The sequence below is a fragment of the Haliaeetus albicilla genome, chromosome 25 (genome assembly GCF_947461875.1).
Source record: "Haliaeetus albicilla chromosome 25, bHalAlb1.1, whole genome shotgun sequence".
In the NCBI taxonomy this organism is placed as follows: domain Eukaryota; kingdom Metazoa; phylum Chordata; class Aves; order Accipitriformes; family Accipitridae; genus Haliaeetus; species Haliaeetus albicilla.
This window is the reverse complement of record NC_091507.1, coordinates 20,801,447-20,826,991: the sequence shown is the minus strand read 5'-3', so window position 1 is coordinate 20,826,991 and position 25,545 is coordinate 20,801,447. Positions and strand designations below refer to the sequence as shown.

The 25,545-nt window shown below is 36.1% G+C and overlaps 1 protein-coding gene across 1 annotated transcript in view; it reads left to right on the top strand.

Moving 5' to 3' along the window:
- SEPTIN10 (septin 10) overlaps nucleotides 1-25,307 on the top strand; it is a 30,596-nt gene extending 5,289 nt beyond the window's left edge. The window contains 9 exon segments of the mRNA XM_069770185.1: nucleotides 2,946-3,063; nucleotides 3,793-3,988; nucleotides 5,494-5,680; nucleotides 10,269-10,430; nucleotides 12,005-12,101; nucleotides 12,676-12,844; nucleotides 20,202-20,334; nucleotides 23,088-23,278; nucleotides 24,438-25,307. Coding sequence (XP_069626286.1) covers nucleotides 2,946-3,063; nucleotides 3,793-3,988; nucleotides 5,494-5,680; nucleotides 10,269-10,430; nucleotides 12,005-12,101; nucleotides 12,676-12,844; nucleotides 20,202-20,334; nucleotides 23,088-23,278; nucleotides 24,438-24,453 — 1,269 coding nt within the window. The 3' untranslated portion in view covers nucleotides 24,454-25,307.
- The last annotated feature ends 238 nt before the right edge of the window (nucleotides 25,308-25,545 follow it).

Genomic DNA, 25,545 nt, shown 5'->3' with positions numbered 1-25,545 from the left:
CAAGAATGGAGGCTTCTAAATCAGCGTGACTGAGACTGTCTTAAGCTAAGCTGTGCAGTATTTCTTCAAAGTTTTGAAGTCTAAATTAAGAACTTTTATTGCAGCATTTTTTGTGAAGCTGATTCCTGAAGACTCTGTTGTGTCTTGGGACAACTGTCTGAACAGTTTAAGAGCAGTTAAAGTAAAAAAAAAATTTAAAAAGTTGTATTTTTAAATAGAAATCGATTCTGCATCTTTCTGTCTCTAGCTTTTAAAAATCTTGCTATTAATCTAGTGTTGAGTTTTTTATTTTGCCTGTGTGTGCAACCAGAAATCTCCTCGTTCTGTGTACTGTGATCAAGTCAACTCTCACCATTTTCTTGAAAGAACTTATATAGGCTACATTCTGTACTGTTTCTCTGTAAAAATGGTTTTTGAGACCCTGAATCTCTTTCTGATCATCCTTCAGTTTGCCAGTCTTCTCTTTAAAACAAGAACCTTAGGACAAGATGTTAAAACACGTTCTCATGAATGATACAAATATTACTATTTTTGCTTGAAATTCTTGTTCTCTTCTATCCTGTGTGTTATGTGCTACATGGGGTGAATGAGATTCATGGTCTTGCTCTCTTAGTCTTTCCCTTTATTATCTCAACTAATATCTTTGTGTCATCTCCGCACGCACAAAGTGAAGATGATATGTCTCTTCCCACCCTAGACAGTGCTGAAGAAGGCTGTGCATAAAACACAATTTTTCTGTTGGGGAAGTTCTTCTAAGTACCAGGTTCTGTAAGCTGTTTTTACAACTTACCAGGACTTTTCTGTCTTATGCCAATTTTTTTTGTCTTGTGTCTGGAATGACCTAGAACTTGCCATATACTTTTATATATTTACATTTCCAGGAAAATGGTTTTAATTTTCACTCATAACTGTGTAGTGTCATTAAATTAACTTTTATATACTGAAGAAAGATGAAATATGCTATCTTAAAATAGCAGCACATTTGAGATATCTGAGAATGTCTTGGCAATCGTGTAAATACTTATTGCAGAAATTGTTACTCTCTTTCCTGACTGCAATACATATCTGTAAGAAGCATCTTTGGGAGAAACTTAGAAATACAAAGAAATTAACCATCTGGTAGGAATTTTTAAGTAGTGATACAGCCTGACGTCTGTTAAGTTACAAGCATAGCCTTAGCTTTCTAAGCAGAACACAGAGAAGGCACCTGGTTTTTCACATTTATTATTTCTCATTGTCCTCTGTTGCACACAGAAATTTGGTCAAATTTTCAGTGATAAACAGCCAATATAGCAGTGGAAGAACTAACTATTGTTGATTTTCCTTTCCAGAAAACAGTAAACTCTTTGAGTTTAATTGCTAAATTGTAATTAATCTCTGCCTTCCTTTTGAAAATGAAGTTACAGAGTTAATGGCTATGAGGACTCCAGTCATCTGGTTCTGCACTTAGCTTTGTGCAGCAAATACAGCTGTAATACCAGTTTCCTCAGCTAAACGCTTTTTAATCCTGACATAGTCTCTTGTGGATGATGTGGCAGTGCTCTAACGACCTCTGGAAATGGTCAGTAAGGTTGTGGGTATTGGTGGTTTGTCCACTGAAATCCAAGTGGACTGGAAGGAAATAAAGTTCTTTCTGCTAGGATTTTTTCTTGGAGAGTAACAAATGGCTATGCAGGGATTTTGAAGGTAGCCCAGCACGGTTTGGATTTAGGCTGGTGACATGAAGGTGAAAGGCTTCCCTTCTACAGTTACGCTGAGCCTCTTGTGCTGGCTTTTGGTGTGGAGGCTTAACAGTTTGTTATGGAGGAGCTGTCTTATATTGGTGGTGATAGAGGTGGTTTGAATATCAGACTGTGTAACTATAGTTGTTAGACGTGCTGCCGCTCTGTCTCAGTTACGCTTGTCTTTAAATGGACAGGATACTGACAGTTTTCAGTGTTTCTCAGCCCTTTTTGATAGTAATTTCCATATGGTAGAATACCTCGAGAAATTTCTTTTTTCAGACATGCTTTGAATGAACATTTATTTTTTTTATAGCCTTAAGATGTAATATTTTCTCTTTAAATTGTTCACTTTGCTTACACATATTTCCTCATTATATTAGTCCAAAATGGAGTTATCTGATTATAATAGTCTAAAATGAGAGTTGGTGCAGTCTGTAGTCCCACACAAGAAGTCCTGTGCGAAACAAGAAGAGGATGAGTATTTTCTGTGAGGAATGTCCATATCCTTTTAACTACAAGAATTCTGAAACTTGCTATGCATACCTGTTATAAAAGGTGGTGCTTTTATGGGCTTGTAAGTGTTAAATAAAAAATTTCCTACTGTTGGCTATATATACGTTCCCAGGAACCATTAATGGTTTCCAGTTCCATGTGGATTGAAAACATAAGAGAAAGCATTGCACCTCTAGACATTTCTAACAATATAATATTATCTCTTAGAGTTCTGGTGTGTAGATAATGTATTATTTTACATAAATAACAATTTCAATTCTAGGTACTCAGAATGAGTTCTGATTATAACATACACCCTCCTGTGATTATGGTCTCTATTTTGAATTCTGCAGCTTAAATTGGTTTTAAATATTTTTTTCTTTATTTCTAAGAGCAAGCCAACCGTGATCTATTTTCTGTCAACAGTTTTCAGTTTACATTTTCAGTTGGACTTGTCTGCTTTATTTTGTTCGTGTTTCTTTTTTTTTTTTTTTTTTGCAAAACATGGACTTTGAGTCTGCATATTGTCCTGTGAAGTAAATCTGTATGTTTTCTCAAATCATGGAATACGGTTGATTTCACAGATCTTTTTTTCAGACTTCTGCTTTTGTTGGTTCCACGTAAGTCATAATGAATGTGTTCTAGCTTACTGGTAGAGTTCCTTTGTTGCCATTGCTAATTGCTTTGCAACTTAGTTCACTAACATACTTTAAAATGATTTTTCTGTAGCAAAATGATGGCTATCGAACTTTATCCTTGTCCGGGCATGTTGGTTTTGGTAGTTTACCTGATCAACTGGTTAAAAAATCCATCAAGCAGGGCTTCTGCTTCAACATTCTTTGCATTGGTAAGTAGTATCTGCATGGTTTAAGGCTTTAGTAGTATACCTGTCCTTAAGAAGTGACTGAAATTTAAATCCCGTTCCAATGTTAAGCTCTTATTTTAATGTTAAGCATGAACTATAATTCCACCCCTTTCCCCAGCTTTGCTTATTTGTATCCATTGTTTTTATATTTAGCATTTTCATAAATAATATGAAGACCAAAAATGTTGAAAATGGATGCCATGCATTTATTGATTTATGGGCAGCTTCTTGGATTCTTTTGAGTAAACTGGGCTACATTCTGTACTGTAACAAATAGCTTCAGATCAAAAAATCCTAAAATTCCAAGCTGGTGTTACTGAAGTATTTTTATACTTATAAAATGTTTCCTCTATTTCACCCTTATTCATAAAAACCTTGTGTCGAACCCCGTGGTTCCACAGCTAGTTACTTAGCTTTTTAAATCTGTAGGAAATTAGTTCATGCCTTTAAAGAAAACAAAGTGTCAAGAGACTGTTCTGCTTATTACTCATTAGCAGGTAACTCTCTCTTGTCTGTAAGGATGAAAAAATTAACTAAAAGATATTTAGTGCTCATTATGAAAAAGAAATGCAGGCAACCATTTTGCTTGGAGAAATCAGTTGACAAGTTTTTATGTAAATTTGTTGAGTTGCTGTGATAACACTTTCTATGCTTAGCAGGTATTTATTTGATGTGCAAAATGTCTTCCCCAACCTTTCTGTTTAACTGTAGGAGAAACTGGAAGTGGGAAATCAACCCTGATAAACAGTTTGTTTAACACCAATTTTGATGACCCTGTGTCAACGCATTTTCTGCCAAGTGTACAACTTAGAGCCCAGACTTACGAACTCCAGGAAAGTAATGTTCTTTTGAAGCTGACCATTGTAAATACAGTGGGATTTGGTGACCAGATAAACAAAGAAGATAGGTAAGTGCCTTCTTGTTGCTACCATATGCAGCAGTTTTGGCCTTCAATTGCAAGTTGATTTTTCTTTGGGCTCTGTAGTAAATATTTGTCTTACCTATGTTCCAAATATTTGGTTAACTGTTTTCTCTGTGTACCAAAGTAAATAGGTTTTTCTTCTTGTCTAGGAAATGATTTGAGAAATTGGATGAACTCTGCCCCTTTCTTTATGATATAATCTTTTATAAATGTATGTAAATAAAATGTGTAATAGTGACTAGAGTTTCTTTTGAGGTGGAGGAAAGCAGGGAGAAGGTCAACAGGGGGCTTTTTAAACAACCAGACAGGTTATAAGGTACTGTAGATTATGAAGATCTATAGGTTTTTTAACAATTTGATTGGAACATGTCAAAGACCTTAAACAGGAAGGAACATCACGTGGATTGCTGAAGGCCTCTGTTTTTTATGTTGGACAGCTTAATCAGAAGATGTAAAGGTACCACACTAGTGGTGTCTCTCAGAACTTTTTTTGAGTCTCTGCTTTTATGAATTGAAGATTTTAAAATATTGAACTATGTGTCAGCAGATTTTGTTTCCTTCACCTTAATTGTAAAGAATTTTAGCAGTCCTTTGTGCTATGTGAGTGCCGAAATGGTGGTAATTATGACTGAAGGTTAGAGAATCACATTAAGATTAACAAGAGAGCTATGATTTATGAGGTGACTGGAAAATAGCTACTGCTAGTGTCTTGGATGAATGAGATGCAAGTGGATATTAGTATAGATATTAGAGGGTTTGATGTGTGGTATAGGGGAGTTGCCTTTTAGTCCTTCTTTTAATTTTGTGTGTAACAACTACTTCTGAATTTTGATAGCATTTGATCTGGTTTATAAAATTTGTGTAGCGGCAGAAATGTAAGGACATGCTGCTTGTACACCTAGCAACACTATCTTTTAGAAAGCAGATTATAGTCTGGTTTTAAGTAGGATAAAGTATACTTAAACTGTACTTATTGCAAATCAGATTTACAGTCTTCTCTTACATTCCTCCTTTTCAATTTTTGTCTATTGTTTAAGAGCTCTCTCATGTACAGTACTTCATCTTCAGAAGATAAAGGAGGTCCTATTTCTTTGTACTGGTAATTGCATGTTCTTTCTTTTCTTGTATTGTATCTAAGAGTTTCTTGTATCTTCCTTGTATCTAAGAGTTCTGCAGTTGCACAGCTTGATTGCAAAAGTTTATAAAACATCACTTGGGAAGATCAGTTATAATCGTAACTATGTAGCTTTTTTCACTAATAGTAGCTAGGAAATGTTTTGTCTGTATTAGGTGCACAATTCTTTTTTGAGTAGCCTTCAGAGATTAAGTTACTCTGTACCTTTAATTTTCTGTTGTACTGGGTAAATACTTGAGCAGCCTTTTGACATGTAAAGCAAAAATCCACAAAACAATACAAGAGGAATTCCTTTCTTAGTCTGGCTCTGTTTAGGAGTAGCTAATCTCTGGTTGTTAAATTTTATTTCTTACAGCTATCAGCCAATAGTGGATTATATAGATGCACAATTTGAAGCCTATCTCCAGGAAGAACTGAAAATTAAACGTTCTTTATTTAGCTACCATGATACTCGCATCCATGTCTGCCTCTATTTCATTTCACCTACAGGCCATTCCCTAAAAACCCTAGATTTGTTAACCATGAAAAGCCTAGACAGCAAGGTAAGACTTTGAAACAAGAGTTTCAAGAATTTGTCGTATTTTCTGAAGCATCTTGCAGCTTTTAGATCCTCTACCACCTTTCAGTTCTATATCCATGTGTTTGGTTTTGGGATGTTTTTGGTACTGGTATACCTTAAGTTGGGAATAAATTGGTTCTGCAAGTAGCTTGCAGTCCATCATCTGTTTATTTACAAATCAAAGACACACACACACAGCTGGCAAGAACGTTGAAAAAAGAAGCACAACGAGGTTTAAAAAAAAATAAATAGAACCACACCAACTTTACTTTTAACAAACTGTTAACATCTTATTGTGATTGGATAGGGTACCTTCCATGAGTCCTGTAATATTTCTAATTAAGCTTATTTCTAGTTCACTGTCAAGTTTTGGGACTGCTGGAAAGTTGGCATATAAAAAGCTTTGCAGCACTGTGAAGATCTTTATTAGAGATAACTGAAGAGGCAAGTGCCATGATCAGAACACCCTGCCAGTATGGCTTTTTCTAAGATAGGCTGCATTAGTGTTTTATATTTCACACCTTGATTTGTTTTGAAAGCTTTAAAATAGCAGTTTCTAGTGTGATCACTTGTGCTTTCTGAAGTCTTAACTTTCTTCCTGTGATGGGGTTGTGTGAACTGGATGAAGCTAAATGTTTAACACATTTTAAGAAACCTTACATCATCTGGGTTTAATTTGTTGAAATTTGGAGAAACTTGAAAACTTAAATGCATTTGCTGTTCCTCCAGCCCTTTCCTTTGTGCTTTACTAGAGCCTCTCCTGCTGAATTTTCTTTCTGCATTTTCTTGTTCATGAGATGTTTCTTCAAGATAACAAGGATCAAATCGGCTGTCTCTTCCATATTTGTGATCGATGATTTGGTATTTTTGTAATTTTGTTTATGGATGTATTTTGCATTTTGAACTTTGTCAACAGCACAGAGTAAGTGGGGGGGGTGTTGTGGGAAAAAGGTAGGGGAGAGCAGGGTGACTTCTTTCTGCTATGGTGTTGGTTTATGTCAGATTAAAACGTTTGTGAAACTAGTCTAATAAGCACTGATAGCTAACGAACCTTGATACTAGAAAATGGGACAGTTTCATGGAGCATATTGTTCTACTCTGAGTTTTGAAGTTGGAAGTTGTGTTAAACCACAAAAATACTTGGTATCTAGGTTGTGCCCTCTCTTTACTGAACTCCCTTTAGAACAGTGTTTCTTCCAAATGAAAAGGAAATGTCCCAGCATCCTAAGAAAGTATTCTTCCATCAGGATAAAACTAAAGTAATTCTGGTTTGGGGGATTTTAGCTTCTCGCCACCTACTCTAAATATTTTTGCTTCTGCTTTGGCTCAGAGAGAACATGAACAGCATGTAACTTTGTTTTTTTTATCCCTTTGCAATGGATTCTACTTCCTGATCTTACTACAGAAATATATGTATACACTAAAAAAAGTACATACTTTAACTGTAGTTTGGTTTCCATCTCCTTGTGGAGCATGTTTGTGATGCTCTTAGTACTGCATTCTCCTAGACAATTCAGAACTTGGGATTTCCCAAGATGTGGAAGTCCCTGGGAGCGTTCACTGAGTACAGGATTCTGTAAAGAGAAGGTGGTGCAGCAACATGCATACATTGAGCATATAAATCTATGTCAAAAGTTGTTTTCAGTTTCTTCCTAAATCCACCACGGTGTATGCTGTTACGCTTTTGTTACGGTCTGCTTGGTATAAAACAAGACCAGATTACACAGCTCAGAGGTAAAGAGTGAAATCCTTGGAATAGGATAGGGTCATCCTATACTTTATAATCATGGGAGAAAAAACCCAGATGTATATGTGGGCAATTAATTTTTCTCTGCTGCTTATAAATTTGATGACTAGCTAAGAATTTAGCCTCTAGCTTTTAGACATTGGAAAGTCCTGTAGTTTTGCTTAGGACTGAATCACAACAGCTAGCCAGGTTTCATTCACAGATTAAGGGAATCTTCTTCTGTATGCTGTCTTGCTGGGAACTGGTGATTATCCAACTAATAGATCTGCATTTTTAAGTCGTTCTTGCAGAATTATATACAGATTACTGTTAAGTCAGGAAATGACATGACAGTATCTTGTGGGCTTTGAGTTTGTTTTGTTTTTTTTTCTTCAGAAAGAACCTTTGGAAATTTTTGTATTGATTCATAGAGATACACTTAAATCAGCCTGCAAGATGTCAGCCAATAATAATTTCAAGTGTATGTATTTTTTTTCTTCTCTATAGCATAAAGGGGCAGCAGATGTTTTGACATTCATGTAAGGCGTTACATGAAAATCTTAATTTAGAGTAATAGAATGTTTTCTAATTGGGGGGGAGGGGAAGTGACACTGCATTTCAGGCAGAAGGATGATTAGAGGGCTGAATTTGGTGCTAGCAAACAGAGGAGTAATGTACATGGATAAAGTTTATCCTGGTGACTTTATATGGTCATTCTGCATTGCTATTGAATGAGGTAGTCTCAGCTGCTTCTTCCCATTGTGCATGCTTAAGTGTTTTGGGCAGCCGGTTCCCTGGGTGAGGGAACTAATTTAAACTGAAACCTGAAGATTTTTGCTTGGTTAGGGAACTGATCAAGCTGAAAAGTAATCTGTCTCCTTGGACAGCTGCACAGATTTTAGTTCTACCTGGCAATGAGCAGCTGCAGGCAAGGTGAAGGGCAGGACTGTTGGTTTTATTGCAAGTGTAGACTTTTTACGTGGGGTTAAAGTGATTCTGTATTAATGGCCTATCGCTTTATAGAAAAATTCAGTTTTGTTGCAAAATTCAGTGTTGTAGTTGTCCAGAGTTGTAGCTGGGGAAGAGGCTGGGAGTCGGTTCCTGAGTGAGTAGTAGGCACAGGAGGGAGCAGTGGGACTTGGGGCACATCTATATGTGGTCCAAATCAATACAATTTAAGTGCCTTGTTAGTACAAATGTGTGCTTTCAATTAATGGTTTTCTTGGATGAAAGTACTGAGATACTAGTTTTCAAGTAAGCCTTAGATGCTGCAAGCAGATACTAATTTTGTTTAACAGATTAAGCAAAGATAACTTTTTCTTTTTGTTGCTCAGCTAAAGCCAGAGTTGTATTGCTTTTAAATTTTAATACAATGGTTGTAATTTAATATCAATGTTGATAGCTGTAATCACAGTTTCAGGCAATTCTGTTTTTCTTTTTTACTGGTCTCCTCAGTAGTCTTTATCTGCTATTCATTATCTAAGAAATTCTCTCCTAATTAATGAGGGTTTGAAAAACTTTCATGTTGAAAAGACAGAGTAAAGGTTAATTCAATACTGAGGACTCTGTTCCATCCATTTTTAAAGCTATATGATAGAAAACCTAATTGATGTCCCTCAGCTAATTTGATAGAAGCTGCAAATTACTCCTAGCTGTAATAGGTTGTTTATACAATCCTAAATTAACTCAGTTTTAAAAAAAAAATTATTCTAGCATTTTATTTGATTTATTTGATTTTAGATCTCTTGCCCCATATGTGCTTAGGTTGCGTATGCTATGCAGTTAAGGACAATCATCAGGTAATCTTAGAAATCATGCTTTGGAGTTGGTATGCTTTTTTCATTTGGACATTTTGCCTAAGAGAGAGAAAAGACTTATTTCAAAAACATCCATTTTGAATCTGTTCTTGAGATTCCATATTAGGCATTTCCATTCAGACAGAATTTTCAGAAGAATAAAAAGAATGTGTGCAAGGCTTTTTCTTTTTTTTTTTTTTTTCCTCTTTGCATCTGTGATCAAAGAACTCTGTAAAACTCTCAAGTCTTCTGAAATCTGGAAGAATTGTTTGCATTGTTCTGCTAAAATATTTGGACATTGACATTAATTCTTTGTACATAGTTCTGAAAAATGCGTGTTTTGGCAGTGGTGATTGGAAAGTAGTAGATGCCAATTTTTTCTTAAAGACACAAAGTTACTGTCATAACTGTTTTAGGAAATAGGGGAATTTACCTTTGTAGAACTGAATTTTGAGTTCTGACCAATTCGTGTAAAGGCTTGTAGGCAAGATTCTTCAGTCTTAGTCATTCCTCTGCTTGCAGCAGATACTTGAGAAACTGATTGCTGCAGTGGTGAGGTGAACAAGAAGTTGTAGCTGAAAGGAACCCAAGGAAAAGGCTCAGGGGTAGGCTGGGTTTGGTAGGCAGCTTCCTTTTCTTTGTGTATTCAAACGGTCAGCTTTCATTTAACACCTGAACCATGTCCCCCGGTGCTATAAACTAAAACAATCTATTTTTTTTAGCAGAGATATAAATACTTAATGTCATTTAATTAATAGGTAGGCATTGTTGTTCCTTTGAGTACTTCACTGTATGAATCCTCCTTTCTTGTTCTTTTTTTCAGAATCAATTAATTTTGAGGGAGTGTATGAAATAATCTGTTAGTTTTTTGTTAAATGATGCCAGTGAATGTATTTTTCATGTTTTGTGAAGCTTTGATATCAATTAATGGAAGAGTTTAGACTGTGGGGGAAGTTTGAAAGAGCTTATCACCAAACAATTTAATTTATATAAGTTGTCACCTCAAAATTGAAGTCTTACACATTTCATATAATTTGTATCATTAATAGGTGAACATTATACCAATTATAGGCAAAGCAGACAGCATTTCTAAAACTGAACTACAGAAGTTCAAGAACAAAATCATGAGTGAATTAGTTAGTAATGGCGTCCAGATATACCAGTTTCCAACTGATGACGAAACCGTTTCTGAAATTAATACCATCATGAATGTAAGTAAATGACAAAAACATTGATATTTCAGTACTAAAGCATCACTCTCTAATGCCGATTCATGCCTGTTCTTTCACCATTATCTTGAGGTTTATAGGTTTGTATGTAACAAGTTTGTTTATTTTTCTCTCTCCTTAAAAAGCTCATATGTTTTGGGGTTTCTTTCCCTACTTGCAAATCTTCCTGTCCCTCTGCTGTTGATACCACTTGTTTTAGGAGGCTTTTTATTTTCTGGCTCAGCAACAGAAAAGAGATTCTCACTCAGAAATACTTTTTCTAATTTCTGGATAATTAATATATAATTATTAAAGTAGATGGACAGATTGGCTTTGCTCTTTTCCTCAGCAAATACTACCTTACATCTGTTAGGGAAGATACTCCAGTGCCTCGTTTCTCCAGTTTTCTCTGGTCTTGATGATAGCAAGTTTTCCATCTGCTTTTTCCTTTCATTTAGTATTTTCATCTGAAATTAGGACAAATTTTCTCTGGGGATTAAAAGGTCAGATATAATTTTGGCTTTTTTACTATTGTCCTTTCAGATCCTCCCAGGAGTGTCTGCCAGCTTCAACTAAGCTTGTGAAGCAAGACGTCTTTGCTTTGAGCACTCTGTCTGTAGTTGCTGTTCTTGTTCATATGTTTGTAGATGCACATGAACGTATGTTTGCATGTACTGGGGTTTGAAAGTAGGCAGGAGGAGCCGGTATGCCGGAGTGCATGGCTCTGCAGTCCCAACTTCTGTCACTTGTGCCAGGGAGTGAGGATGTGCGGGCTGTCATTCAGTAGCAGGTCCTTCTGGTGTGGGGAAAGGTGGTGGTCTGTTACTTACCCCTTTCATGCTCTGCTAGTGATTTGTTTTCCAGTTCACGGTTGTTTTTTTTTTATTTGTTCAGTTGTTGTGGGTCAGCACGCAGACAGACAGTAGCCAGCCTGTATTTCTGGCCATTTGGCTGAGCCCGCAGCAGTAACCATACCTTGGGTTCAAACCTGTGATCATCTCATGGCTGTTACTGGGGATATGAACTGTGGCCGAATGCAAATCAGAGGGATGTGTTCTAGAGCGGCTTTTTATTTACTGCTGATACTCTTCCTAATGCAGCTCAGGATGTAGTTGGCTGCCTTTACTGCTGGAGCAAACTTGCTGAATCAGGTCCAACCTGTTGTCCACCAGGAACCCCACGTCTTTTTCTGCAAAGTGCCTTTCCAGACAGTCGGCCCGCAGCATGTGCTGGAGCATGGGGTTATTCCTCCTGACGTGCAGGACTTGGCATTGCTCTCGTTTGAACTTTGTGAGATTCCTATTGGCCCATTTCTCCAGCCTGTTGAGGTTCTTCTGAATTGGCAGCACACCCATCTGGTCTATCAACTGCTCCTCCTGGTTGTTATTGTAGCTTGACTTTTGTATCAGGAGTTTGACTCGCTACTGATCTCTTCAAAGTGGTTTTTGGTTTGAAACTGCCTGTTGGCTTTTCCTGAAGTGGTGGTTTTTCCCCCTAATTTATTTCTGAAGTGTTTGCTTTTCAGTTCTGACATAAGAATGCTGAGAGATAAGACTGTATTGGTGTGACTCTTACAGGGCCATTTGCCATTTGCCGTAGTAGGAAGTACAGAAGAGGTGAAAATTGGAAACAAAATGGTGAGAGCTCGTCAGTACCCTTGGGGCACTGTACAAGGTAAATGAATTCTCAAAGGTATTTTTACAAGTTTTTTGTTGTTGTTCTTGAAGTAGAAAATTCACCAATACTAAAAGGGGCTGGTATTATCCACTGATGCCATATTGATTGTATTTTGGATCAACAGTTTAAGGAGTTTAGCAATTAATACTTGAGGTGTGCACTAACTGGTAGTTTCATCAGCACTGATGCATCCCTGGAATCAAGCTATGAGATAGTGTATGTAATACTTGGGTAGGTTAGTATGGTGGCAGTGCTTCTAGCACTACCAAATTTTAAAGTTTAATGATTGTCAGTAAAGAAGAGGGGAAAAAAAGAGAGAAATTTATCATTGTTCAACTTGAACAGGAAATCAGGATGTGTTGGAACATGTTCACTAGTATTTCCAGTTAGTGCTTCAATGTGCATATTAGAAATTATAAGGAAGTATAAGAGGTATAATAAACAATGAGATACCTTTTCCTGGAAGTATGATTAGTAAACAAAATAAATAAATTTCAATGCTGTTTAAATATATTTTGACAATTTTGTTACTTGTGCATAATAATAAAATCTTCCTCTTTTAACTGCTTAGTGGAAAATGAGAACCACTGTGACTTTGTAAAGCTTCGCAAGATGCTTATTTGCACAAATATGGAAGACTTAAGAGAGCAGACTCATGCACGACATTATGAGTCATACAGACGCTGCAGACTGGAAGAGATGGGCTTCAGAGACATCGGCCCTGAGAACAAACCAGTCAGGTAAAGGACTTCCTGTGCAGCATTTGCTTTCAGCATCCACTCACTTCACATTTGACTGTATCAACCCAATACAGAGCAGGGCTCATACATAGAATAGGTTTTCTAAGAGGGAGATTTTTTTTTTTTTTTTTTTTTTTTTTTTTTTTAGATCAGAATAAGTATGTAGCTGTTCATTCAGTTACCTTCATGGAGAAGTATATGGGATTATATGAGCACTGCTTTTAAAGGCATACAAGCTAGCTGTAGTTCTGAAATCTTTTAGAATAAACCATTTTAATTTTTGTCATGGAGAATGTCAGTTTTCTTCAGGTACTTTATGCCTTTTAAATTATTTTCATCACATATTAGCATGCTGTTTTGCTTTCTGTCTTAATAATGTCTGATTCTGAACAACAGTTTGGCTGGACTCAAAGTTCAGAAGGAACTGAAGCAAAAACTTTTACAAAATCATTGGTTACACTGTTGGCTTCCCACATTATCTGCCATAATAACAAACGTCTAGCCTTTTCAGGTCAAGAAATCTCTTGCTAGACTGTAGGAAGTTACTAGAGGACTCCAAAGGAAAGCTAAGCAGAGGGTTGGAGACACTTGTTCTTTCATGTAGTACAGCTGCTTTCTGCAGGAGGTATTTACAATTTCTATATCCAGTTTGTTTAATCTTTTATTTCCAATGCATGGGACTGTATTTTGTAAGTGGTTAGAATCCTGATGGGGTAGAACTGATTCTTCAGGGGTTGTTCAAGCCTTCACAGTTCAGCAAAGTGCTATTATTGCATAGTCATGGTGGGAAATACCGACTTAAACCAGACATGAAAACAAAATACGACTTTGCATTAAAAACAGTTTCAAGTGCTTTGAACCAGCTGGTTTGTTTACTTCTTGCTTTACTTAGTCATCAGACTGTCTTTACCCATTCTGTTCTGGGAAAAATAAATGACTTTTAAATGGCTTCCCTCCAAATAGTTGTTTTTAGTGGCTTAAATTCTTTGCTTTCACCTGTAGTTTGTACAGACGTTCTAAGGCAGCTGCAGTTACAGTAACTCGTAGAGTGTTGATGGAGCAGCATTTCTTTCACTTTGACTAGGTCTAATTTACATATTGTTCAAAGAACAATAATTATATAAGATTAATGTGGCCAAGGAAGATGTTGGATATGGGCACTTTCTGAAGTCTTAATGTCAAGGCACATTTAAAGATTAGTTCATTTAGATGATCTTGAGCTGACCGTGAATCACAGTGGTCTCTTGACCTTTCTCTTGACTTAGCAAGAAAGGAATAAATTCTTTTCATAAATAGAGAATCAAAGGTGAATGAGGTTTAAAACCAATTAAAACTGACCATAGGATTTTCATTGGGTTTAGGTTTAAGTTTAAGAACATACACTAACAGCTGATATCTTGTTATCTTTGTCTAGGGAAAGCTTTTTTTAGAGATTCGTACAAGGCAATATTGACTCTAGTACCTTTAGCTTTTCTGAACTTGAATTTCACAATGTACAGCCATCTCAAGATAAGAGTTAAATTATAAAAATTATCATCCACAGAACTGTTTTATTCCACAAACACAAGTATTGTCTTTGTGAAACCCCTAAACAGTTTGTATTTTACTAATGGTATAAAGTGGCAGGTTTGTGATGTAGCTGTCCACATACTAAATTTGGTAATCTGAATTGGGTTGTTTTATGTAAATTTAGAAAATTTCTGCTAGACTGGAATAATTAGCTGCTTTTACTGCACTGGGATTTGTAGCATTTGAACATTGACGCTTGAGTAGCTAACATGGCCTGCCTTTTGGCGTGTTGTGAAAAAGCTGCCTGTGAAGTTCCTGTACCACGCTTTTGGATTTAAAAGTACAACAGTAGTTTATTCATCCAAAATTGTACGCCACTGCAAAGCAAAACCAATAATTCTTGGATTTTCAGCTACCTTGTGAGACAGGTTGTGGGCAGACATCTGTAAAGGCTTTTACTCTTACGTGTGGAAAAAACAGGTTGGCAAACTTTATTTTTTTATGGGAGACAGGAAAGAGGTGGTTTCAGCACACAGTGGAAAAATATATTTGCAGCTTTATTACTAGGTGTGAGGAGGGGAAATAAAGATAGTAGTAGTCTGAAATGACTGTCTTGTGTACACTTTTAAAAATACCTATTCCCTAATCCTATATTTTTTGTGAATTTGCATGATAATAACTTTTAAATTTGCTTATTTGCAATTGCATTCTAAGAATTAACTTTTTCATTCACTAGATTTCCAGGGAAAATTAAGTTTGCGTGATCAGTCTGTTAGTCTCTCCCTAATAACATAAGAACCAACTCTCCATTTTCAAATGTCAGTAGAGGGTTGGATGCTTCCAGGGGGATTACCCCGTTAGTGTTCTCACTGCAGCAAAAGCAGAAGGCCTCTGCTCCTGCCAGTTGTTGGCCAGCCAATGTATATTTGTTGTCAGTAAATCATTACCTCTGAATGAAGTACTGTCTTTTGAAGCTCTTGGGAGCTTGGCAGTACTGCGGTAGGATGAGAAGGTCATAGGTGATTTGGAAGTAGCTAAGGCTGCTGCACGTGAAAGATCTATGTGAGTAGTCACCATAAGTAAAGAATATTTAGGAAGTATGGAGGGATATGAATTGTAGAGTTAAAAAGGTGTAAGGATGGTAGGCAGGGCTTTGGGTATTACAATCACTGAGAGGATAGAACATAAAATCATCCATAGGAATTTGGGCTATTAAATCTGCTGCTTTCAGGACACCTGTTTTATACTGGCATTTTATCAAACCATTACTTATTTAAATTGCATAACAATAATTAGCATAACTTAAATTAATGGGTAATTGGGAATTTACTTAATCTCATTCATATACCTTGCAAAAACAGCATACAGAACTTTTTTATGAAAAGAAGAGTTCAGTCTTGTAATGGGGTATCATTCCAAAAGGTCATGAGAATTAGTCATGTATGTACCAAAGCAGATTAAAATAACATGTAGTAAAGCACTTTAAAAATGAATAATCCACCATACGGTGCTTCAGGGAATAAATGGAATACCATCTAAGGCTAAACTTAGTCATATAGGTATAATTTGGTTTCCAAGCCATGAAAGGCAGCCAATCAGGAATGGGCTTGGAAAGCCTGTTATGGCAAAATTTATGTAATGAAGTCAATGGATAGCAGAGTCTTTGGGGGGATGGTTTATGCATTTCATACAGTATCTGTTGGATGTAAAATCCAGGAAGTGCTTTTATTATCATTTTTTAATACTTAAAATTGGGATTTGCATTGTTGTTGAAAAGTAAAGATAGACCTTTTTTGTGTGGATGGTCTAGTCCTACTTTTTTGATGGTCCGATTATGTCCATTAGGAGCATGAATTCCTAGTTTCAGGTCAATCTCAGCAAGGCATAATTGCTGAGATGTCCTAAATAGAAAAATTGGGGATAGTTGGAAACAGAAATCTAGACATGAAGAGTGCTTCCAGCCAAACAAACTTCTACATGTATACACACCTAGTAAGCTTAGATGTTTGCAAGGGAGGAGAGGATTATTTCTATTTTGAAGTTGGATGTTTTCTAGGGCAGTTTTCCAATCTAAGCTATGTTGTTGCTTAAGGAGACATTGTTGTTTTGAAAGAAGAATACTAATAGGCGAGGGTCTGTTGAAAAAAGCTGAAGATTGTTATTCAAGCTGTATGCTTACATATTTGGATTCTCTGATGTTAATAATTCTCTTGTTTAGTTGTTTTACTGTGCTAATAGTTACAATTTATTCTTCATCGTAATTGCAGTTAAAGATAATTGTAACATAAACATTTCAGCTTCTCAACATGTGGGCAATTGTATATGCCATGCTTTATTCCTCCCTGAAACTGAGATATTCAGACCTTGCAGTTCTTGAACAAAAACATGTTTATTTTTCAGTCTATTTTGAGGATGATGACAGAAAAACAGGAAGGATTCAGTAATGTGAGTAAGTTTATACATAGAGGAAGGTTGATATGACTCTAGTTATCTCTTCTAAGAAAGGAAACCTAATATCTGAAAGGCTATTGACTTCTTCCTTAAGAAGTCACTTGGAAATGGAGTTCATCTGACCAACTGCAGACCTTTGCATTTGAGCTAAGTATTTTAACCTCCTTATGGTAAGACTGAACTGCATCCAGAATACCTGTTTTTCATGCCTCCACTGGGAAAATGGCAATTATTTAGATATACCACATCCTTAGTGTTGCTTAATATCAGCTTAGGTAGTTCACTGAGTCAAGGGACCATGCTAAAAATACCTGCCAGTAGTTAACTTCTAAATTTTTTAGTTTTTCTGATATACTGTAATTGATAGTTGAATGTTATGCAAAAAGTTACAAGTGTAGTTTTCAAATTTGAAAGCTTCTTTACATTAAATGAACAAACTAAAATATTGTGTAAATATCTGTGTTGTTCAAAGCACACAAACGTTGTGTTCCACTGAGAGCTGAATTCACTTCAGTCAGTCTTTATTTATGAACATAACATGTTTGATTTGCATCTTTATATTTAGGCTTCCATGTTCTAAGTCTTACGCAGATAGAAAAACTGTATGTCACAGCTATGCTTCTGTAGAAAGGTAGGTGATAGTGCTGTTATGAGGTATGTAATGGATTAGTAAGGTGTAGACTTCACAATCCCTTCCTTTCCTCCAAATCCTCAATAAGAAGACATTATTTAAATAATTATCTTTAACATCTTAATTTTGAAAGTGGGTTTTGTACAGGGTATAAAATTCTAGAGGTCCAACCCAGAAGAATGAGGCAACCTGCAAATTTGATTTTCATAATGTACTATATGAGAAGCAGTAAAACCAGTCATCAGGTAAACTGAAAAACGTTTTACAGTGAGCAATGGATGCAGTAATGTTGAAAGGGTTGGCTGAATACCTGGTGAACTATTTTCCCCTCCTCCCCAAACCTCCTAAAACCAAAGACTTTTTGGATCATTATGTTGCTGATATGCCAAACAGAAGAGAAAGTTTGTTTTAATTTTGTCTTTGTGATTTCCAGAACAATTAAGTCCAGGGGGAGGGGGGATTTAAAAATACACTTTTATTTGTCCTCTTCCTTACACATGTATTGATTACTTAGTAAATCCAGTGTCTTCAAAGTTAATCTTTTACTAATTTCAAGACAAAATTGCCTTTACCTGATAAACCAGCTTAGACTGAGTCTAAAGATGTCCACATAATGAAATGAAGGTGTGATTGCAGCATGTTAGCTTAGTCTAGGACTTGCTCTAGCGGCTTTATTGCACCCAAAGGCAGCATGTTAGCTAGCAGAACTGACACAGGGCGCAAAAGTGTGTATAGTGAGATTGCTAGCATTTGAGAAACCTGTGCTGTAGCTTTATTGTTATTACATATGCTGTCTAAACTGAAAGATAGTGTGAATTAATACACCTGTGTGAAAACCATGCCATTGTTACATGCAGTAGATACAATTTCAGCATGACCTAAGTTACTTCACAATTGATAAAAATCCCCCACAAACCCAAAAAGGTGTTTGTCCGAGTTTGTTTTGTTGCAATGTATTGCTCAAATAAGATAGAATAGGAAAAATGCTCTGACCTTGAGTTCTTACAAACATTAAGTCTGCATGTGCAATTTCAAGACAATTCTTCTCTCTCTCTAGATTGTATTTTTAATACAAATAGGAAAATTTAGGATTGGGAAACTGCCCAGTCATCGCAAATTTAAATCTAGAAGGGAGCTGTTTAAGCTTACTGTTGCTCTAAATAATTAAGTTTTTAGATGTCTTTTTTTGTAAGTCTTTCCATTTATAAACTGTTTTAATAGAAACAGTAAAAGATGAGACTTAAAAACTGGTACAAAAGTGTGTATGTGTATTAAAAATATAAAGCGAATTTAAATATTTGATGTACGTATATATTTATTTTACATCAGAGTGGAAGGCATGAGATACGTGGCAAAGGACAGTAACTCATGATAGCTGAGTGGGGCTGACTAGTCAGCACTCAGGAAGCATTAGAAGAGATGAATGGTGTAAGAGAATAGCCCCAGAATAAAGAGCTAGAACATTATCCATGTGTTGATCTGTTCATAAGCCCTATGTCCTACAAGATCTGGACAGATCCTTTTGTTTTTGTAAGAACCATTAGCACAGCTCTGATCCACCAATTCTGCCTCTCTGGAATTTTGTGACTGAGAGAAGTTTGTGGTAAATGTTTTGTTGGAAGAACTTGTGTCATTAAGCAGGTACGCTTTTCAAAGGTGGTGTGCCCTTTGGTCTATGAGATACATCTGTGTACAAGCTCCATTTCTTTTTCCCTGAAAAGCAGAACTTTTTGTGCCAGCACTGTGGCGATAGCAGACCCTGAAAATGTCAAACCTGTAGTAGTATATGAATAAATTACCAGCATCTTTTAATTTGCTTTGATATACTTTGATATGAAAAAAGTTTCTCATTTTCAAGCACCTGTTGTTTGGAGGAAAAAAATTGCTGTGTACTGAAATGTCTAGTAGAGTAACTTTTTTAAAAAAAAAAAGAAAGGAAGGGAGGTATAGATTTAAAAGTAAATAAATGTTTTAATTACTTGCTGTTTTGTTCTGTTGCCAGATACTTGCTCAATGATCTGAACTAATTTACACTTTCTATATAATTTCAAATATAAGTGTGGTATGTATGCACTATATTAGCTTCTGGGAGAGAGGATTCAGGAAAAAACAAGCAGTCTTGAGGTTTTGGCTGGTGCATGTTGGAAAGTAACCCTTTCTTTTGAATGTTGAACTACTTAGGAAATTGTATTTATTCCATATTAATGTAACTCTGCCCTATTTAAATTTTGACATTACATGAAGAGAGTCCTATATATTTTTAAGGTCCTGTTATTTTCCTTCCTTTTATATAGCATTAATCAGTTTGTTAGTTGTGTTAATGCTCCACATGCATTGGTTTTGTAATGTCCTATTTTAAGACTGAGGTTTCACAATGAAGAAATCTTGGGTGATTTTTCTGGCAAATTCAGTGTCTTATTAATAAAAGTAACTTAAACAAAAAGGTTATGCATGTTGGAGGCAGAAAGTTATAACTCAAGTCTTTTAGAACATGAGATTCCTAAAGTGCTGTATTTACTTTGAAATGTAAATTGCCCAGGAGTTGTTAGCATAAATAATTTTACTCAGGGTTGTTTACTTAAATAAAAATTTAGAAAGGTATGATGCTTGCTTCTGTTTAGGTTTGTTTACAAATTTTTATGTGGGGAGCTGTAGAAATTAATATTTCAGATGAATATTAATTGTTTAAATAATGTTCCAGATTGTTGGTTTTCCACATTGAATAAAGCAGCGTGCTGGAGACTTGCTTACATTTTTGGACTTCAGTCTACAGGAAGCCTATGAGGCAAAGAGGCAGGAGTTCTACCTTGAACTGCAAAGAAAAGAGGAGGAGATGAGACAACAATTTGTGCAGAGAGTGAAGGAGAAAGAAGCAATATTGAAAGAAGCAGAGCAACAGGTAAGCATGCCTGTCTGTCTGTCTTGAGTTTGTTTGCTGAGATTTGGAACAGTTAAATTGTTAGCAAAATCACAACTAGTTGATTTTTATAATTTCCTAATATTTTGAGGGCAGTAATGCTTAAAATCAAAGGCAGATGGATTACACAGATTGGATTAGCAGATTGATTAGACACAAGCAAACAAGAGCACAAGTCTGACAAGGAACAGCTGAGGGATCTGGGGTTGTTTAGCCTGGAGAAAAGGAGGCTGAGGGGAGACTGTATCACTCTCTGCAACTACCTGAAAGGGGCTTGTCGTGAGGTGGGGGTTGGTCTCTTCTGCTGAGTAACAAGCGATAGGACAAGAGGAAATGGCCTCAAGTTGCACCAGGGGAGGTTTAGGTTGGATATTAGGAAAAATTTCTTCATCAAGAGGGTTGTCAGGCATTGGAACAAGCTGCCCAGGGAAGTGGTGGAGTCACCATCCCTGGAGGTATTTAAAAGATATGTAGACGTGGTGCTTAGGGACATTGTTTAGTGGTGGACTTGGCAGTGTTAGGTTAACAGTGGACTCAATCTTAAAGGTCCTTTCCAACCTAAATGATTCTATGATTCTATAAATGGCAGTCTTTTTTTGAAAGGAGGGAGCTTATGGTCTAAAGGCTTTGGTGGGTAGCTGGGACAAGTCAATAGAGTAGGGTGTGATATGGTGAAGTAAGAGAGTGATGAATATAATGGTTGCATGTTTCTTCATCTTCTCCAGCAGTATGCTGAGAAACATCAGCATGCCATAGCAGCACAGCAGGTGCTTCTCATGCGTCAGTTGCTGTGTAAAACCCAAGATTTCAGGAAAGAATCCCATGGGTTGTTTTTCAGACCAAGAAAGTGGGGCATGTATGTTTGTATGATCTCCAGGTGCAGTTAATAAATATAAGCTCAACCCTCACATTGAGAGGTTTGAAAGTGTGGGGGAGTTGTTTTTGTTGTTTTTGTTTTGTTTTAAAATCGCATCCATTCCCAGCTGCCTTAAGAATATTTGGAGATGTGGAACATTTCTTGAATATGTTGTTGAAGATTTAGTCCTGTCAAGCTGGACTGGCAAAACAGGATCTTCTCATCTACTTTCTGCCAGGCTTTATCATGGTCATGTGTATTTATATTCAAACAGTGGTTTAATTGAAATTGGAAACCTGTGTATATTTATTAATGTTCTTTTCTGTACCTCAGTCTCCCAGCAAAGATGTAGCAGTTTTTGCGAGGTGTTCAGATGCATGTTTTAAATAAGAAGGCGGCTTAATACTTTGTTTTCTAAGTCTGTTAAGTCCCCTGTGCTACTTGTGGAGAAAAAAAGTCAGGTTCAATCCTTCTCACTATAAGCCTATCCAATTGGAAGAATACTTGGCCATCCATGTTCAAAGTAGGTTCAGCTAGGTCTTACACAGTATCTGTGGTACCCTTTGATGTTTCCCTTCTATGATTTATACCAGGTTGTTTGTGAGCTCTGCATATTGCAAATGAATTATGGATATTAGTTTTCCCAGTTCCTGGCGTGGGAAAGTGACCATGCAGTCACTCCTAAAGAACATTTGTGATATACTCTTGCTGCTTGTTCTCCAAGAAGTGTGTGTGTGTATCTGGAAACTAAAAAACCCCCAGGAGTTTCTGTTGTACTTAAGATTGCTTTCGCATCCTTCATTTAGAGGAAACTTGTAGGTGCAATGTGCAGCATTACCACTCCTGATGTACAGTCACTTAGGACCTTAGTGTTTCTACCCTGAATGTTTTTATTGGTATCTTTTTATTGGCTCTTGTTTTTGCAGTGCATCTGGTTAACTGTTGCAATGAAATAAATAAATAGTATACATACACACATACACACACATTTATAAAATCTGACAGCTCTACTGTGTAGAACAGGTATACTGTTAAATTTATAATCTTAGTTATTTCTTAGTTCCTTCTTTGCAAAAGATGGAAATAAATCTCTCTGATTTCTATACCAGTACAGCTGCACTCAGATGGAGTTACAGCAATACAGATGGGTATGGAAGCAGGATTCTAGGAGAGTTTGTGTGTGGGGAGATGGGAGTTGAGGAAGGATGGAGAGAATGATAACCCTTTGGTTATCATGGACAAGTCACAGTAGGTTTAAACTGGTAGAATGCTTCTGGAGAGTAAAGTCCATTAATATGTCAAAAGAACAATCAAAGAACAGTTACTACAGAAAAGCAGTTAACTTCTTGCAGCCCACAAGTAACTCCCCCAACCAGACTTACTGTGTGTGTACATATTAATATGTAAATGTAATCAATATACATATTAAAATAATATATATGAAAATACATACCTGTGTAACTAAAGTATGTATGATTCCTTGCCCACTTGGTTTTAGGGAAGTAGATTCTACTTGGTAGTTCCTGATTTAATCCTTCTGTTGGTAATTGTTTCCTCTCTGAAGGCGTCCTTATTTTTGATATAATAAAGATATAGTAAAATCTAGTAGGAAATCTAATACTCACTTAGTGCCTTCCATGGTTTCCACCTGTACTTTGTGTGTAGTAGCCTGGCTTCTGTGAGAACAATCTGATATGAATGATTATTTTTCTAGATTGCTGGTTTTCAGTCTTATCAGTTTTAGGAAAGAACTGCAATTTCTGATGACTTTTAACACGAGGTAGGTTTTACTGTTTAATTGCAGAGGGGTTTTGTATTGTGATATCACCACCTTGTGTTACTAGTTGGAAATACTATTTTTTGTGCTTTCTTTAAATAGGTACAGACTAAATTTGAACATCGTATGCTAACGCATCAAGAAGCGAAACTGAAATTAGAGAAAAAGAAAAAAGTTCTAGAAGATGAAATAGCTATGTTTATTGAGAAGAAAGCTAATGCTGAATTACTCCAGTCACAAGCATCTGTCTCTACCCCTGTTGTTAGTTTGAAGAGAGACAAGGACCGCAAAAAGTAAGTGCTGATGCTAGTCATCAGAGGCAGCAATAGAAAAATCCTTCACATATTGCTTTTATAATGCAAATTTCAGTAATCTTTTAGAAAAGATTTTTAGTTCTGTTATGTGATAAGAAGACAGAAGTGTGTAAAATACCCTCATGCTTGCATTTACTTTTAGAGTAATTGCTGTATGTTTTATGAGCATTCTTTCTTCCTTTTTTTTTTTTCTTTTTCCATGAAGGAACCAAGGTTTTCGGCTTGAACTCCTGTGCTTTGATGTCAGAGATGAAGAAACTGTGAATGTTCACGAACAGAGGGAGAGGGAGAAGTTAGAGAGGGAGAGAAATTCACCCAGGGAATTCCAGAAATAGTATTTGATTGCAACACTCAGGTTTTGAATGTAGGATATGTCAGTTTTATGAAGCAGTCTGACTGCTGCTGTCCCATAATACTAGATGTGTCTTCCTAGTACAGATTTTTGAGAGGAGAGATTGATAAAATTGGCTGTAAAATTACACTGAGTGCAGAATATGACCTGATAAGCATTTTACTTTCTTCCCTCCCACCCACTTTTTTTCTTTCTCCACTCCCAAAGGAAAACCTCAAATAAATTGCAAAATTTCAGAAACATATTCAAAAGTGGTCTTCAAAATAACATGCCTGCCTTCTTCATATATAAACATTGAATTAAATTGAATTACGTTTTTTTCTCCTCTAAAAGCAGAATTAACTTACTCATTTCCTTTCCTGATAGGTTACAACTTTACTGCTGATAACAATTTGTTGATTACTATCTCACTGCACTTGAAAGCAGATTTTTTGGTACAGAAATTATTCATAACTGCTAGATTATGAAAAACTTCAGAAGCTAGATGGGTTTGTGCATTTCCACAAATATCATCAATACAGCTTTGACATTATTGGAGTGTATGCTATCAGCCTGCTTGTGTTTTTGCCAAAATTTATTGCATTTCAAGTAATGTTACTGAGTTCCTTTTCCTAGACTCCTTTTTCTGGATTTACGTATGAAAGTGGAATTCTTGGTAACAGAAGTCATTATCTGCACTATTATGAATAACTCTCAACTTCAGAAAATTTTTAGATTTGTTTTCTCTGGTTTAGCTTTATTTCTTCAGAGTATGTTACAGTTTACATGCTTGTTTTTGTTTTTCAGTTCCAGCTTTACGTAATACTGATGATAGAAGAAACAATATTGGTAATTTCTCTTCAGGAAGCAATGATTCACAGTGTGCTTTTGGAGGTACAGGAGCTGCAGTTTCTTACTAAAGGATTTGGAAAATATCTCTTGTGGCTGCGTGCTGCAAAAGAAGAATTTTGAAGTATGATCTGTACACATACGGTGCGGCAATTGCTGTCATTGCCATCACGGACTTTCTGTTATGAGTCTGCCTTGATACGCATTTGCCTTACATACGTGTGGCCAGCTTGCCTTCATTTAAAGTGCATTGTACCAAAGCAAATGTCCCTGCCATAAACAGTTCCATTCATAATATGAATGCTGTAGTACAAAAGCACTCAGTGAATATATCCACTACAACCTTTCTAAAGAGTTATTTTCATATGGTATGGTATAGTAGTCTACTAAATATTATTTAATACAACTGTTGACATAATTCAACCATTTACTGATTTTGCTGACAGATTTTGTTTATAGGGTTTATGTACAAGCACTGTCCCAAATTTCAGATATGATCTTTCTAATCCAAATTTATTGAGATGTTTTTGCAGTGCTGTACCGTTGCATGATAGTTTATCTGATGTTACTAACTTAATATGGAAAGTACCCAGAACTTTTTGATGCTTGTGACTGTGGTGTTCAGTTACAGCAGAGGCTGAACTTTATAAAAACTATTAATTACAAGAGCTTCAGGTTAAAACTAGTTTAAAATGTTTTTTATATTTTCAGTAGCCTTGATAACTAATGGGAAACTATAAGAGGTGCAGTTCTCTGAAGCTGTTTTGTGCGACTCTCTAAAAATGAAATACTAACTTGCTAGAAATAAAATACATCGGTTTTGCTCAAGTGTTTCTGTTGTTCTGCTTCCTCTCCCTCCCATGTAATTAAAAACAAGGATTAAGATTTCACATTAATCTGAAAAATGTAAATGTTTTGCATCTGTTTTAAATGTCTTAAGTCATTTATTGAATGGAAAAAATAGGCGATTTGTGCATACTGTGCCAGAAAGGCAATATGACTTGTAATATACTTGTCATATACCATTTATAATCTTAGTTATTTCTTAATTCCTTCTTTGCAAAAG